The following is a 15,480-nucleotide window of genomic DNA, read 5'->3' as shown; positions in this document are numbered from 1 at the left end:
AAGACACGGAAACTGCTTGTCCTATTAGCCCAGAGGTTACAATGAGGTAGACGGGAAAGACGAGCAGGCGAACCGAAGTCGAAAGCATGTGCAAGTCCAAGTGTCTCTTCTCTGCGCCAGTGACTGGTCAAAGGCAGAAGGACGGCCCCAGGGAAGAGTGGGTATAAGCGAACCGCAAACTAGAACCGGCCGGGCGGCGGTGAACCTGCCTGCGGCGGTGGACGAGCGCCTGGTGGGAAGACGTTTGGCGGAGGCATACCCCGACCCATACCACGACCCATGCCTGGTCCTGGAGGACCACCGGGGCCAGGAGGGAATCCACGACCTGCCGGCGGTGCCACGAAACCGCCTGGGGGTACACCGCCAAAACCGGGACCTGGCGGAGGGCCTCCCCGTCCGTGGGGGGCATACCCATCGGACCTGATCCGGGCGGTCCACGCGGTCCACCGCCCATGGGGCCACCCATAGGGCCTGGAGGAGGACCACCCATGTGGGGACCACCCGGCCCTGGAGGGCCATTAGGAGGGCCGCCCGTGTGGGGAGGAGGCGGTCCGCGCATCTGGGGAGGAGGCATAGGACCAGTGTTGGCGCGCTGAGGACCAGGAGGCAGGCCCCCAACACCGGGATCACGGAGGGCAACTGGAGCAGGACGACCGCCGGGACCGGGCACGGGAGCACCACCGGGAGGGGGCGGGTTCTTTTCCGCTGCTTTGATGATTTCGTCGCTGACGGTAGGAGGTGAAGATGAACAGGAGGCGGATAGGATCGGTGGACCAAAAACGTACTCAAGCAAGTTCAGTGCTGCACACAAGACAACCCACTCTACACAGTCCTCATTGCCCTCCCCCAATGTTTGCCACACTGCCTTCTCTTCGGCAGTCTTTCCGGTGATACTGATCCGAGTTCCACCTCCGTTCGGTCCAGGAGGGTTCTTTTGGATTTTGCCAAATTCGATTCGCTTGGGCGGAATGTTGTGCCCGGCGTAGGCAAAATAGAACATACTCCAAAACTGCGCATTGGGATTCGGCTTGGATATTTGGAAGAGTGGAAGATCTCCAGAGTCGGGAGAGGGCAGCGCGAGCTTGTAGATGGGAGAGAGTACACCGGTGTTAGCGATTGTCCATTTCAGGTTGCGCGACGCCTCGCAGCGGACGATCTTGGAGGACGAAGAGGACGCGTGACCAGGGTCGGATGCAGTTGCTTTTCCATTGCCAGCGTTTGGCCGTGGAGGGAAGAGCTTGGCAACACAGAGGTCGCCTTGGGGCGAAGGCGTCAGAAGATAGTTCTCTGCATTCTAGTGGGGGGTGAGAGGGCGGACGGAAGGTGATTCACGGCAGACGTACGTAGTTTGTGTGGAGGTACGAGTAGAGGATGTTTGTGGGCTGGCCTAATATGGGGGATGAGCGCACGGTATCGCGGGACGCGGGATGGGGACGTACCATGCGGGGTAACTATGAGCGTCGGGAGATGGTTAGGGATGGGCGGGTGATTGGGAGACGTGTAGACAGTGTAGATCGCTGTCGTAGAGGGTCAGCGTGCGGTGCGCAGCAGGAGCGAACACGACGGACCAGCCATGCAGACAGAGGGGCGGAGGAGATGGGGGGAGGGAAAGAGCGTCGAGAAGAGACCATCGCGAGCTTGCTCCGTCTCCGACGCGCGTGATCGTCGTCGCGTCACGGGCCGTCACAGAACGGTCACAACGTGCGCTGCCCATCGATCCTGGCAGGCCTGGTCGACAACGCGAACGCTTCCCAACTGCCTCCGACCCCCGCCGCCACGTCTGACGACCGTCTCGCCCATCCGTCGTCGACGTCCCGTTGCCCACCATGAAGGGTTTCAAGATAAAGGTCGGCCAGGTTCGTTCCCATTCTTATCTCCCCCCGCTCATTTCCAACTCCCGACTCCTGTAGCTGGGCAGGAAGAATTCCGCCGATTCCACCTCTTCCAAGGGCAAGGAGCCCAAGGCTGCTGCTGCTGCGGCCGCTACCGGCCTCCCCCCTCCGCCTCCCCCCAACTCTGCTAAGCCACTTCCTCCCACTCAACCTATAGCCCAGTTGAGCACTCCCGGCCAGCTCCCTGCCACCAACGGATCTGCGTCCGCTGCTCCCGGCCGTACCACTGGTGTCCCTGCCCCTGCAGACCGCAGGTTCACCCCCGGACAACCCGGGGGAGCACCGCCCATTGTTGTCGTCAGTCCTGACGCCTCTGGTGAGGACAGACTTGGCAGTGACGGCCCCATAACTCCACCCCGTGCCGTGTCTCTTACCAACCGCGGTCTTCGGCCTGCACCCAAGGATACCATTCCGATAACCGGTAAACCTCCCCGCAAGCAGCGCAGCAGTCGCTTTGTTGTGAATGAGAGAGTCGAGATCGAAAGGTTACCGGCATTCAATGGTTCGTTGCGTTCCTGCCTGTAAAGGTTTAGACTCCCTCAACCCCTGCGTCCTCAGAAACTCCCGCGAGCGACCGCCCTCAACTCTTCATCCGGAAACTCCATCAATGTGCTGTCGTCTTCGACTTCAACGACGCCAATGCAGAACTCAAAGGCAAGCAGATCAAGACGCAAACGCTCCATGAGATGCTGGAGTACATCACGACCCAGCGGGGCGTGATTACCGAGAACGTATACCCCGAGGTGGTGAAAATGGTGTGTCTATCCTTGCCTCGTGCGAGAGGCACGGCTAACGCGGATTAGTTCGCTACCAATCTCTTCCGCTCTATACCCCCTCCTGTCAACCCGACAGGCGATGCTTTTGACCCTGAAGAGGACGAGCCTGTGTTGGAGCTTGCCTGGCCTCATCTCAAGATTGTCTACGAATTCTTCCTCCGTTTCGTTGAGAGCGCGGACTTCAACACCAACCTTGCCAAGCGCTACATTGACCAGTCGTTCGTGCTCAATTTGCTGGAATTGTTCGATTCGGAAGATCCTCGCGAGCGGGATTTCCTCAAGACCACACTCCATCGGATATATGGCAAATTCCTCAATCTTCGCGCACCGATCCGCAGGAGCATCAACAACGTGTTTTTCCACTTCATCTACGAGACTGAAAGGCACAACGGCATCGCGGAGCTGCTAGAGATCTTGGGATCCATCATCAACGGCTTCGCCCTTCCCCTCAAAGAAGAGCACAAAACATTCCTCATGCGTTCCCTCATCCCGTTGCACAAGGTCAAGAGCCTTTCGATGTACCATCCACAGCTAGCCTATTGCGTCGTTCAGTTCCTTGAAAAGGACGCCGCATTGGCAGAAGACGTCGTGCTCGGTCTTCTCAAGTTCTGGCCCAAAGTCAACTCTCCCAAGGAGGTTATGTTCCTCAGCGAGATGGAGGAGGTGCTTGATGTAATTGATCCTGCGGAGTTCCAGAAGATACAAGAGCCGCTTTTCCAGCAACTGGCACGCTGCATCAACAGCCAACACTTCCAAGTCGCAGAACGTGCTTTGATGTACTGGAACAACGAGTACATAGTCAACCTCATGAGCGACAACCTCTCTGTCATCCTTCCCATCGTTTTCCCGGCCTTGTACACAAATTCGCGATCACATTGGAATCGGTGAGCTTGGATCGTCTTTCAGTCATGGTTCGATCTTATTTGCTTCGAACAGCACGATCCATGCTCTGGTATACAACGCGCTCAAGCTCTTCATGGAGATCAACCCAGATCTGTTCGATGAGGTCATGCAGCACTACAAGCAGCGGAAAATCGAGTACGTCGTACGACTACCCTGCTACTCCCACCGTCTCACGGACCGTATAGTGAGCGGCAACACGCCATTACACGATATGAAGAATGGCAGAAGTTGCGGGAGCTGGCACTCCAAAACTGCGGCGGCAAGTTGCCACCGAACTTTGTCGATGTGGAACCCACGCCTCCACCGCCGCCAGTCGAAGATCTCGACATCATGGACTTGTCAATTGACCTCAACGCCGTGTCGATCGACGCGGAGGTCCCTCTCAACGAGCTCGATGACTCGGGCATCGAACGGGTACCAATGGCGGATCCTGGGATGGATGTGCGTACAGCTACCTTTGGTGAATGAGCGTGATCCGAGGATTGCGTGTATTGACCAAGGTTGTATCTTCCGCGTCGATCGAATATCTCTAGCAAGCATTCCCAGAGGTGGGCTCTGAGCATTCCTCCCCGGGCGGACTGCACTCTCGGCGGAAGAGTGCATTACCGGGTACGCAGCTACTTTGACGCGTAGACTACTTAGATCGGGCTCACGCGACGTCCTTTCTCCTCTCCCGTTCGTAGTGGATCCGACGGTCCTACGGGATCTCCAAGCCCACCGCAGTCTGGAGGATACTGTTGCGCCACGCGGACACCCGGCAGGAGACATTTAATCGTCGCCTGCTTGTGTGGCTTGGCCTTCTTGGGGCAGCGGTGCATGCTCTCACCCTTTTTGCCGGACATTCTTACCCTACTCCTTACCTGTATCAGCCCGTCCAACTGTGTCAACTGCCTGCAATGCGTCCATACACATTTTTCACCTTCATGCGGGCTCAACCACGTTAGTCCTACTGTTCTATGTCATATGTTGTTCTACTTGCGCGGCGGTGCATTGGCGTAGTAACTCCTTCAACACCGCTTTTGTATCGTCCGGTCCGGTCCCCTGTGTTTTGATACCGTACTTGTTAGTCTACATCTTCTCTGTCCATATGTACATGCTTAGAACACGCATGCCCGCGATACCAACGCTTGTCTAGCTAGTTTGTCGACCTGATATCCATCATTGCGCGTGCGACCATTACATCCGTCACAGGGGTCACATGTGACGCTACGCGCTGCAAGCTACTTAATAGTGGCGGCGCGTCTGCGACGCGTCTCAACATCATCTCCCTCGTTTTCAGACCACTCCCTCATCTGCACATTAATACCCCCTCCGGTCTAGGAGTTCAATGCAGAGCAGGAAAGAAAAGGGCGATATCAAGCCCGCCGCTGTAGGAATACACTCCCTGCGGACGGACTTGAAATACCCTCTGCGTATGAACTTGTGAGTTGCATATCCCTACTACGGAGCCTGCATACAGACAAGTTTACAACAGTTATGACAAGCCGCCAACAGAGGATATTACCATTGAAGAGTTCGAAACCGCCGCCCTCGATCGCCTGCGGGTACTGGCCGAGATCGAATCCTGCTTTGCGCGAAATCGGACCTGGGAAGACACCAGGAAGATAATGGACGAGATCTTCATCAAGCACCTCCCTCTGGATCACAGTACAGCCAAGACGAAACCGATTGACGAACAGCGGAGGAAGGATCACATCGGCCATTTCGTCCTCAGGTTCGCGTTCTGTCGGACGTACGTGTGGTTTAAGGGGTAACACCGCGCATCTTGGTGCTTATCATTAGGGCAGGGAGGATCTAAGGAGGCGGTTTATCAAGGCGGAGGTTATGCTGTTCAGACTGCGCTACGCCGATGAGCCAGCTACTGAGCAGCAGGCTTTCATGAATTCTAAAGACTTCGATTGGCAACTGGTGAGTAGATTTTATCCATGGTCCTCGTTGCTCTCTTGAAAACAGGATGCGTAGGCCACTCCAGAGGAAATGCAAGGGATCTTGCAACCCATGCCAAGTGAATCGCAAGGGCGTTACTACAAGGTGAGTCCACTATCTGAGGCGCATAGGAAGACTCTGAAGACCTCCAAAGCTCAAATGGACACGAGTGCCGAACTTGGTGGAGAGACGAGAAGTGATCATGAAGGGTGGAATGGCGTATGTTCACTCCGCCAAGCAGGCCGAGATTTTGTACAGAGAGTTCCAGACACATTTGGAGAAAGAACTGGAGGTGGGTTCGGATGATCATCTAGCAGGCGATTGTCTGAGCTTGCGACGCTTTCAGGCAACAGCGAAAGCCCTTCCGCGGTTGGACGAAGACACGCGACTTGTTCCCATTCTCGACAACCTGTCTAAGGGCTTCCAAGCTGGCGTGGCTTCGCAGTGGTCTGACGTGGAAGGATCTCCGGACGATACGCTGACGGCGGAAATGATTGACGAAATGGCCTACAAACATTTCCCCGCCTGCATGCGCAACCTGCACATGTGTCTCCGAAGAGATGGACATCTGAAACACTTCGGCCGCCTTCAATATGGTTTGTTCCTCAAAGTAAGAACTGCGGTCTTCACCATGCACATAGGCTGACGTTCGTCTGGCGTTGCAGGTCTGTGGACTCTCTATAGAAGAAGCCTTGGTGTTCTGGCGAAAGGCATTCCGTCGGCCCGATATCACCGACGACAAGTTCAACAAGGAGTACAAATACAACTTCCGCCACTCATATGGTCTGGAGGGGAAGCGTGCCAATTATGCCGCCAAAAGGTCAGAGTCTGTTCTCTTTTGGCAAGTGTGGGCTAACCAAAATCAACTACGCACAGCTGTCAGCAGATTATCATGGCCGGGGCGCGAAGTGCAGGGGACAGCCACGGCTGCCCGTACATCGATTTCTCGATGGAAAACTTGCAATCGGCATTGCTCACGATGTACGGGGAATATGGGCTGTCTTCCACAGATATGCCCGAGCTCATGGAGCTGGTTAAGAAGAAACACTACCATGTCGCGTGTACCCGGGTCTTCGAGATCACGCATTCGCGTCAGGGCGTGAAGAAGGGCGAAGGAGTGGGCGCCGGTGAAAGTGTCACGCACCCGAATCAGTACGCAGCAAGGAGCCGGGAGCTGAGCCAGGAGCTCAAGAAGAAGGCCGAAGGGGAGACCGACGTTGTGATGCAGTAGGACTGGGTAGCGTGAGGTTTAGGCGGTGATGCCCACTCCCGGGAGGATCTGAAGTGGTGTACTGATCCACTGTGTAGTGTACGAGTGTCTCTGTCCATCGCCCTGCTCTTGTATCGCTATCCCTTCGCTCTTCTCTCCGCGCAGGTGACTGGACTTATCGCGCTAATATGCCGGCGCAGCGGAAGACCCTAACCTCTCGACTGCACGTGTCGCGTGACGGCATGCGTGTGGCATGACGCCGGCCAAATCCACCTTGGACAACGACCGTCACTCCTCCCCATTCCCCATCCTCCACCCCCCTCTCTTATCTTGGTTATGAGTAAACGTCGCGGCGGTACCCCCAGCACCAATGGCGCCCAGCCTGAGGAAGAGGCCAAGACGGCCGCTCTCCGTCAATACGAGACGACTGAGGGGCATTTCTCGCTCGTCAGGTAGATTCCGCGTCACTTCAGTGTTGTGCCTTGCCTCATCCTGCTGCAGGAATTTCCGGCTAGCCGACCTCATCACTATTGCCAACGGGATTTGTGGATCTTTCTCCGTCTTCATGTCCGCCAAGTATCTTGTGACAAATGACGAAGACTACTTGTGGTCCGCGCTCGCCTTCCCTCTCGCAGGTCTCCTTTTCGATTTCTTCGATGGAAAGGTCGCGCGGTGGAGAAACGAGTCAAGCATGGTGGGGCAGGAGCTCGACAGTTTAGCCGACCTGGTGCGTCCGAGCCGCTCCGCACGTGAATCCTATCCTTCGTACTAACACCGCCCCTTTCCCCCTCCACCACTGCTGGTCGCGTGTCCGTCCGGATGTCGCGCACCTCACCTTTGTGTCGTACACGCGTATGGCAACTGCAGATCTCGTTCGGAGTCGCCCCCGCGCTGCTAGCATTCGTCATCGGCTTCCGAACGTACCTCGACACCGTTGCGCTCACGGGCTTCATATGCTCCGGCCTCGCGCGACTCGCACGGTTCAACGCGACCGTCGCTCTGGTGCCCAAGGACACCAAGGGCAAATCCAAGTACTTCGAGGGCCTCCCCATCCCCACCTCGCTCGTGCTCGTCGGTGTGTTCGCATACTGGACGCTTCAAGGATGGATTGACGGCAAGCAGGGGTTGCCGGGCGGGACGATCACGCTGTGGGGGGAGCCTGGAGGGGACGGGGACATGCATCTAATCACGCCTGTGTTTGCGTGCTGGGGGGCAGCGATGGTGAGCAAGACGCTCCGGGTTCCCAAGTTGTAAACTTCGGTTATGCGCTGCGACGAAGCCTGCTCGGGGGGGGGTATAGGAAGTGTGAGGATAGGGATATGGGGAGGATCTGTAGATACTCTACGACAATCTGGACGAGATATTCACGACTCACGCCCATATATCATTTGCGGAATAATCACTAGCGCAGTCTTCCATGGCACACATTGTGAGCCTTAAGCCTGTTCCGATGCAAACGGTGATACTCACAATGCGTGCCTGTAAACAAACACAAACACGATAACTTGATGAACGCCAAATAGGTGCAGCTCATCGGCTCTGCTCTAGCTTCATAGGCGGTAACGGACTCAGCCGGCCCGTGATTCCCGGGCCGCCAGAGCCGTGGGTGGCGTTGGTTCCCTGGGCCCTGGGATACAGGCTGGTCATCGGGGTTCAAGCGGAGTCTTAAACCCGAGCTCGAGCTGCACAGGACCAACCCTCGCTCGCCGCCATCGACAACCTCCTGCCCTACCGCAAGAAACCATGGGAAAAGGTGCTTCATCAGCCTCACTGTGTTCATGTCGGTTGAGTGCTTATTGGATTGTTTTGCTTCCCTCGGATCGTATCTGTAGTTCACGGATCCCTCGCCCGTGCCGGCAAGGTCAAGTCTCAGACCCCCAAGGTCGAAAAGCAGGAGAAGAAGAAGATCCCGAAGGGCCGTGCAAAGAAGCGGATGCTCTACAACCGTCGGTTCGTTGCAGCCTTTTTCTCAAGTCGCTCTCGTGCCAATGATCCGTCCAGCTTCGTGAACGTTACCCTTCTCCCCAACGGCAAGCGGCGAATGTGAGTTTTCGATTTTTACTTTCTTCTGCTTTTGTTCTGCGGCAAGAAGCGTTCCCCAGCGTTCTCCTTCGCTGTTCCTGCGTTGGTGATATCACGAAGATGACTGTATCTTGTATGAACATCCGTCTTGATGTCTTTCACTTATATCCCCCTCGCATTTCCCCTTTTCTCCTACTAACATCTTTATTCAGGAACGCCAACCCCGAGAAGTGAAAGGGTCGCCCGCATCCGCACTAGACTTGTCCACCTACCACCTGCGAGGAGATCGTTATATCTGCGCTCTTGAGCGTTTATAAAACCTCCATCTGGTTTGACCCCAGGGAGTCGCCTTAAAGTGCACCCTACAGGAGCTCGTCGACTCTGACTTTGAGCCTGAACGACGAGTGTGCAACGTCCTGTCGCCTCTGCGATCTACAGGCTTGCTAGATATCAGCCACGCATTTGCTCTTGATACTTGTCCATTGTGCTCTCCCGCGACAGAGATATTGAATCCGTCACAGGCAGTAGTAGGGAGCGACATACTAGTACGACTGAGGCTGGTTTGTAGACGGTATACTCGTCACAATATCGGTGGTTTGTATCAATGTCCTTTTGAGAGTTCGCGAAAGCCCGCGAGTAGCCGTGGGAATACAGAACGCGTCGCGTCCACCAACGCGTCGACCCGCGCCTCCCTCTCGACCTGTCTGCATCTGCGCCATGACCGTTCATTCCGGCGACGTCCAAAGGCTTTTCATCCAGGCCGTCATCTCCCGGCGCGTCCTCTCCCAGCGTCTTGCCGCCACGATTTGGAAAAAATGCATAGAGGCCACGAAAGGTGCAGGCCTAACCACCGACCCTCCGCGCTCGCTCTGATCACCTCCTCGGCCCGCGATTCAGCCGCGAACGAAACGCTCAGCATACAATATCGCGACGACCGTGCGTCGTGGGACACGTTCGTGACGAGTATCAACGACACGCTCAACTTGCTCGACCTCGAGTTCGCGCACCTGCACGACGAAGGGAGTGGCAAGGAGCTCTATGCTATCGTGAACAGGAAGGGCGATGAGATCGCGCAGATGGCGACGGAGTACAGCGCGCTTGAGATCGCGTACTTCAAGGCCGTGGTGCGCACTTCCTTCCAAACCCCCTCCCTCGAGGGACATGCGAATTGTTTGGTCTGCAGGTCGAGCAGATCATGCTCGCACCGAACGAGTCGTTTTGCGTGTCATCCCTGGCCGCCCTTCGCGAGACGAACAGCCTGAAGACCTCGAGCATGACCAAGTCGCAAGCCGAGTCCACGCTGGGCAGCTTCGTCGCCAACGGCTGGCTGGTCAAAAGTCGGTACGTCCGCGTCCTCCTGCTCGCACCCCGCCCCCGCCTCATCAGCTCGCTCGGCAGACAGGGGCGGTACTCCCTCTCCACGCGCACGGTCATGGAGCTGCAGACGTACCTGCGGCAGACGTACGAGGACCAAGTGGTGGACTGCACGATCTGCATGGAGGTGCGTGCCTCTGCCGGCATGCTGTCAGCGTTGAGCTCATGCGAACGTAACGACAGCTCGTCACGCGCGGCGTCGCGTGCCCCACGCCACAATGCAAGACGCGCCTCCACCCGCACTGCCTGACAACCTACCGACGGCGCACACAGGCGTGCCCGACGTGCAAGGAGAACTGGTCAAGCATGGAGCTCCGGCCTGTGGGCGAGGTCGCGTTTAAGGAGGGCCAGGACCAGATGCGGCAGCGGGTGCGGAGGCAGACGTCGGCCGAGGAAGATGAGGACGTGGATGACGAGGGGGAGGTCTACCCGGACTCGGACGGAGAGGCGGACGGCGGGAACGCAGGGCCGTCGCAGCCCAACAGCAAAGGCAAAGGGAAGAAGGCGCGCGAGAGCACCATGGATGTGGAGGACAGAGACTCGCCCCAACCTCAGAAGCGGAAGGCCCGCCGATAGAATCTCGTTGCGAGTGTGGCCGTTGTCACTAATTTTGCAGTGGATATTCGTGTGTATTAATGTATCTACTTGTATCCCTAGAGCACGCCCTCTTCTAGTACATGACAGCTTCCTCGAGTCCATCATGAGCTGGTGGTCAGATGTTGTGACTGCGAAGGGACAGGTGGTGAGACGGCTGGGTCGATATGAGCCGGTGCAGCCGCCGCACTGTCCGCAGAGACGATGAAGCCGAAACGGTCCTTGCCCCACACCTGCCGCTTCTTGCTCTTGCGACCCTCCCCGAACTCGTCGTTCCACTTGCGAAGCTCCGAGAGGCTCCCGAGAGCTTCGGATGCTGACGGCGTGATCTCTTTGAGAGCTTGCTCGAAGTTCCGCCACGCGAGCGAACGCGCGTGGGCCGTCGCCTCGGCCGCGTTGGAGTCTTCGTCCGCGGTCTCTACGTCGGGTGCAGATGAACACGCGGTAGACGCGGACGCGGTGTCCGCGGGCGTCCGACCTTGACCTTCCCGTGCGATCGCTGGCTCGGCGGACGACGAAGGGGCGTCCACAGCCTCGGCCGAAGCGCCCAGAGCGTCTACTGTCGGGGAGGCGTCGTCGGGTCTGCGGTCCGCAGCGGGTGTGGTTTCTTCAGCGGCGGTAGCGTAGGTGGATGCTGCGTTCTGCGGGAGACCGATGGCTTGTCGCCAGGGCACGGTGACACGCTCTTTGACGGCATCGAGGGCGGCGCTGACGCAGAGGTCTAGACAAAGAAGCAAAAGCGAGGCATCAGCGACCGAATATTAGGGATGTGTGCGCGCACAAGGGGCGAGAGAAAGGAAGAGGGCGACCCTGAAGGGAACTGACGTTTGAGATCAGAGCCGGAGAAACTTTCGGTCTTCTTCGCGAGCCGCTTGAGGTCCACATCGTGCGCGAGCGTCTCATCCCGGAGGAGAATTTTGAGAATTTCTGGATGGGGGAAACACCGGTCAATTGTCAGTGAGACTGAGACGCCAGATCGGAAACGGAAAACAGAAGAAATAGAAGGCGGCTTCGCGCGTCGATAGGAAGGCGCAGAGGAGTAGGGATTGATCCGAAACAGGGTTCGTAGGAGGTAAGACGCACCTTCCCGTTCCTTTTCCCCTGGCAGATCCACGAGGAGGCGGCGAGGCAAGCGGCGGAGGACGGCGTCGTCGAGGTCGAAGGGGCGGTTAGTCGCACCGATGACGATCACGTTGCTGTCCTTAGACGACTTCAGACCGTCCATTTCCTGCATGAACTCGGTGATGACCCCGCGGTGAGCGATCGAGGAGCCCGACTCGCGCGACACCCGTGCCCCGAAGAGTGCGTCGAGTTCGTCGATAAACACGACACATGGGGAGAGGCGGCGGGCGAGCGAAAAGACGGCCCGGACGAGCTTCTCGCCTTCTCCAACGTACTAGAAGCGCAACCGTGAGCGTGGTGAACATTTCGCGGACTGCGAACTTACCATGTCCATGATATCTGAGGGCGAGACCACGAGCATTCGACAGCCCGCTTCTTTCGCAAGGGCGCGAACGACGAGCGTTTTACCTGTCCCTGGAGGGCCGAAGAGCAAGCAGCCGGTCATGCTGTGTTCTTTCAGGATCCCGTGCTGGAACGCGCTGGGGTGCAATAACGGCAGCGAGACCATTGTCCGAACAGAATCTATCGTGTGATCCGGTAGGTGCACCTGACTGAACGTTGTCGTAACGAACGCTGTGAGCATTCTAGCGGTCAATATCGCCCCTATTCTCCATAAAGGCGTGCCCTTACCCGTGTCGACGATGCAGCCCAGCAGCCGTTGCTCGTGCTCGTCAAGATCCGGATTCCTCCTCAACTTCTCGATGATCTCGTCCACGTCCGCCTCTTCCTCACCCGCGGTGTGCTCCTCCGCCTCCGCCTCATGAGGCAGCCTCCCGGCGGGCGGCGTCGCGAACAGCGTCTTCCACAGGTCGGCCGACGAGCGGTCCGCGGCCCAGGCGTCGAATACCGCCGACCACGGCACCGGCGTCGGCTCCAGCGACGGATGTGTCGGGAGGTACGTCCGGCTTTGCGCGACGACGCTGCCCACCGCCCGGTCCGCGATCCGCTGGACGTGCGGCCAGACCTCCACCGTGCGCCCCCACTGTGCCCACAGCTGCTGACGCGCCCGCTCCTCAGGCCCGTGCGCGCCGCCCTCGCCGCCCTCGCCGCTCTCAGACGGGTGCGCGCCGGGCGCGTCTGCGAGCGCACCGAGCACGCCCCCGATCTGCTGCACCCCCATGCGCATCACGAGCTCGTTGATCTCCCGGCGGCGCGCGGTGCGGCTTTCGCGCTCATGCGTGAGCGAGCGCACTGTGGGGTACACGAGCGAGGTCCGGAAGAAGCCCAGCTGGCTATTCGTCCCCGCTGCGTCGCCCTGGCCGCGGCCACCGCCGAGCACGCGGGAGAGGAAGGGCGGCAAGGCAGGGAAACCATCCTGGCCAAGGACGAAGACCCCAGAGCGGCCCTTGCCGTCGCCGTCTGCGCCGTCGTCCACGGGAGCGGCGAGGCGGGGGAGGTCCTCGGCGTTGCCACGGGACCACCGCTTGAGGCGTCGCTGTATGCGCTTTTCGCGCGCCTTTTCGCTGTTGCTGTCCTCCCCGAACTCGTTTTGGGACTTCAGCGCGCTTCCAGAAGACGGGCTAGCGGCTGGACGGGACGAGAGGACGTTGACTCCCTGCGATGCGGGTGTGTTTGCCGGCGATTCAGGTACCAGGAAAGAGGGGGTAATGCCGAACACGATCGCAGTGGGATTGTACACCGGGGAGTCGGATCGCGACAATGCGCCTTGCCGGCGCTGCCTGACCGCAGAGAGTAAAGTGGGATACCATGTGGACGAGGTGGGGGCGAGCGTGGGGTAATCCCGAACGTAGATGATACGCGGTCTTCTTGCTTGCTCCTGGTCGGCCGGTGCCTCCGACGGCATGTTGATGACTTCGCTGAAGAACGACTTCAGCTTCGACTCGGTGGTCCGAGTCGTACCGTCAACGGCAGTGCGGAGAGGCCGCCTTGGCACGGCAGCCATGACGTGCACAGTCATCGGGCCATACGACGACTGCTGTTCTTCCTCTTCTTCCCCCGGCTCCCGTGGCGACGCGGCGCGAGACGTCGACCGTGCGGACGATGAGGCGAACTGGAGCGGGTTGTTCTGGAGCTGCAGCGCGGTGGCCGCTGTGGCACCACACGTCTTTGCGTGAATACACTGTGCTCGTGCGCTCGGACGCAGGTCGCGTACAGAAACCGCTCACCTTTGCCAAAATGCCCGCACTCGCCCGCGGCGAGCTGCACCGCGTCGAGCACGACGACGTCCGCGCCCGTCCGGCGCGCCATCTCCCGCACCGTCTCGTCCACGATGTAGTCCCCGCCCTCGATCGGGCAGTAGAGCGCGAGCGTGGGCTCCACGAGCCCGCCGCCGCCGCCGCCGCCTCCGTTCCCGCCGTCGCCGACGTACACGCTCCGGTGCTGCGTCTGTGGGTGGAGGACGATGTGGAGGTTGTGCAGCGCGGCGTCGAAGATCTCCGGGGGCGGGAGCGTCACCGCGCGGTCCGCCTCCGAGCGGGGCGAGCCCGACGCGCCGTAGTCGTCCCTGGGTCCCCAGAGGACGTGCGTCCTCACCCCGTCCGGGAGCGCGACCGCGTCCGCGTCCCGGGCGGGGGCGGCGGAGCTGGCTCGGCCGCGGCGCTTCGGCTTCTCCTCCGCGTCCTCGGGCGGGGGCGTCTCGGGCGTGCTGGCATTCGGGGGCGGGGTGGACGGCGATGCGGACGCGACGGCGGGGAACCGTCTGTCGAGGTCTCGGACGAGAGGGTTCGGCGGGAGAAGCGGGGTTGGGAGGGAGGTGACGTGCGTTCCTTGCGCGGAGGGTTGCGGAGAACGGTGGGGGTCGTGAGTGTCGGTGAGCTGCGATGGGCACTAGGCAGGGTCTTGAGCAGAGACCGTGTGCGGCGAGCGAGAAGATGGGACCGCATCCAAAACAAACGCAAGCCAAGCTGGAAGAGGACGAGAACAAGCTGCAGCTCACCAGTCATCCATGTGTCGTCGTGCGGGCCGAGCGTCTATGGGCGACTGACTCTAAGTTATTCGATTATAAGTCTTCATTAGTGTGATTTGTAATCCTCTAGTATACCCCAACTATAACTCGGGTTGCAAGAAGCCTTCAAGGCGACAAACAGCGCGTTACTATATGCGACTGCCGCGTACTCCATGCGTACGCGCGGCCGATTGGGAGCCTGGCGGGCACGGGTCCGACTCCGGGGCGGGGAACCCAGCTGGTACAGTGGCGACGCGACGGCCGACGCCGGGCTTGTTGCCAGCGATCGAGGGCGTCACGGCCCTGACTCGGCAGCACCCACAATTGTAGGCGGTGTGGTGTATACGGCTCGATAACCACGCCCACCGCGTCTGATCGTGCGTGGGCGCCGAACCCCCTCAAAGTTAGCATCCTCGTGCTCAGAGGTCGTCGCCAGCCATCCGTAGAAAAGCAAAATCGATAGCGAATGTCCGACTCCGAAGAATCACAGCATGCATACAGTCCATATCCGCTCAATATCCGCTGGCTACAGCTCGTCTCGATGCTTGTGACCCTCCCCTTCCTCTTCCGCCCCCTCGCCGCCGTGGTCCTCGTCCTGCCGCCCGTGAGGCCGGTATGCTTTCCGTTCCGCGTTGAAACGGAAGCCCTCGTGGTGGAGGACCTTGAGTAGTCGTTCCTGCAGGTCCTCGTCGGCATTGAAATGCAGCTCCCCGTCGCCACCGTCGACATCGTATAAATCGAGGTCAATGAACTCGA

General features: G+C 59.0%; 7 protein-coding genes across 7 annotated transcripts; 5 read left to right on the top strand and 2 right to left on the bottom strand.

Annotated features, from left to right (window-relative positions):
• Positions 1 to 179: 179 nt before the first annotated feature.
• Positions 180 to 1,575, bottom strand: BXZ73DRAFT_95533 (uncharacterized protein; the record flags this gene model as incomplete). The annotated part of the gene is made up of 6 exons (XM_048026818.1): positions 180 to 209; positions 272 to 725; positions 786 to 1,294; positions 1,344 to 1,387; positions 1,440 to 1,517; positions 1,569 to 1,575. The coding sequence occupies 6 exons, from the start codon at positions 1,573 to 1,575 to the stop codon at positions 180 to 182; spliced, it is 1,122 nt and encodes a 373-aa protein (XP_047883744.1).
• Positions 1,576 to 1,826: 251 nt separating this feature from the next.
• BXZ73DRAFT_86224 (protein phosphatase 2A regulatory B subunit) lies at positions 1,827 to 4,343 on the top strand (the record flags this gene model as incomplete). The annotated part of the gene is made up of 8 exons (XM_048024123.1): positions 1,827 to 1,856; positions 1,911 to 2,394; positions 2,451 to 2,647; positions 2,696 to 3,552; positions 3,605 to 3,706; positions 3,757 to 4,016; positions 4,109 to 4,180; positions 4,255 to 4,343. The coding sequence occupies 8 exons, from the start codon at positions 1,827 to 1,829 to the stop codon at positions 4,341 to 4,343; spliced, it is 2,091 nt and encodes a 696-aa protein (XP_047883743.1).
• Positions 4,344 to 4,898: 555 nt separating this feature from the next.
• Positions 4,899 to 6,728, top strand: BXZ73DRAFT_37499 (DNA primase, large subunit; the record flags this gene model as incomplete). The annotated part of the gene is made up of 8 exons (XM_048018020.1): positions 4,899 to 4,993; positions 5,046 to 5,303; positions 5,359 to 5,479; positions 5,534 to 5,602; positions 5,652 to 5,789; positions 5,844 to 6,107; positions 6,163 to 6,317; positions 6,374 to 6,728. 8 exons carry the CDS (start codon positions 4,899 to 4,901, stop codon positions 6,726 to 6,728), a joined length of 1,455 nt encoding a protein of 484 aa, XP_047883742.1.
• A 315-nt stretch (positions 6,729 to 7,043) lies between these two features.
• Positions 7,044 to 7,961, top strand: BXZ73DRAFT_37444 (CDP-diacylglycerol-serine O-phosphatidyltransferase; the record flags this gene model as incomplete). The annotated part of the gene is made up of 3 exons (XM_048018007.1): positions 7,044 to 7,159; positions 7,209 to 7,434; positions 7,575 to 7,961. The coding sequence occupies 3 exons, from the start codon at positions 7,044 to 7,046 to the stop codon at positions 7,959 to 7,961; spliced, it is 729 nt and encodes a 242-aa protein (XP_047883741.1).
• Positions 7,962 to 8,450: 489 nt separating this feature from the next.
• On the top strand, positions 8,451 to 8,963 carry BXZ73DRAFT_95530 (ribosomal protein S30; the record flags this gene model as incomplete). Its single annotated transcript, XM_048026817.1, has 4 exons — positions 8,451 to 8,460; positions 8,540 to 8,657; positions 8,709 to 8,750; positions 8,942 to 8,963. The coding sequence occupies 4 exons, from the start codon at positions 8,451 to 8,453 to the stop codon at positions 8,961 to 8,963; spliced, it is 192 nt and encodes a 63-aa protein (XP_047883740.1).
• Positions 8,964 to 9,446: 483 nt separating this feature from the next.
• On the top strand, positions 9,447 to 10,679 carry BXZ73DRAFT_95529 (Nse1 non-SMC component of SMC5-6 complex-domain-containing protein; the record flags this gene model as incomplete). Its single annotated transcript, XM_048026816.1, has 5 exons — positions 9,447 to 9,564; positions 9,627 to 9,853; positions 9,913 to 10,070; positions 10,128 to 10,230; positions 10,287 to 10,679. The coding sequence occupies 5 exons, from the start codon at positions 9,447 to 9,449 to the stop codon at positions 10,677 to 10,679; spliced, it is 999 nt and encodes a 332-aa protein (XP_047883739.1).
• Positions 10,680 to 10,801: 122 nt separating this feature from the next.
• BXZ73DRAFT_86220 (AAA-domain-containing protein) lies at positions 10,802 to 14,662 on the bottom strand (the record flags this gene model as incomplete). The annotated part of the gene is made up of 7 exons (XM_048024121.1): positions 10,802 to 11,418; positions 11,523 to 11,624; positions 11,781 to 12,093; positions 12,145 to 12,392; positions 12,450 to 13,868; positions 13,946 to 14,424; positions 14,496 to 14,662. 7 exons carry the CDS (start codon positions 14,660 to 14,662, stop codon positions 10,802 to 10,804), a joined length of 3,345 nt encoding a protein of 1,114 aa, XP_047883738.1.
• Positions 14,663 to 15,480: the final 818 nt, after the last annotated feature.

Source organism: Epithele typhae (assembly GCF_022376455.1).
Source record: "Epithele typhae strain CBS 203.58 chromosome Unknown BXZ73scaffold_1, whole genome shotgun sequence".
NCBI classification, from domain to species: Eukaryota; Fungi; Basidiomycota; class Agaricomycetes; order Polyporales; family Epitheliaceae; genus Epithele; species Epithele typhae.
Note: the sequence above shows the minus strand (reverse complement) of the source record. Positions and strands in the feature narration are given on the sequence as shown.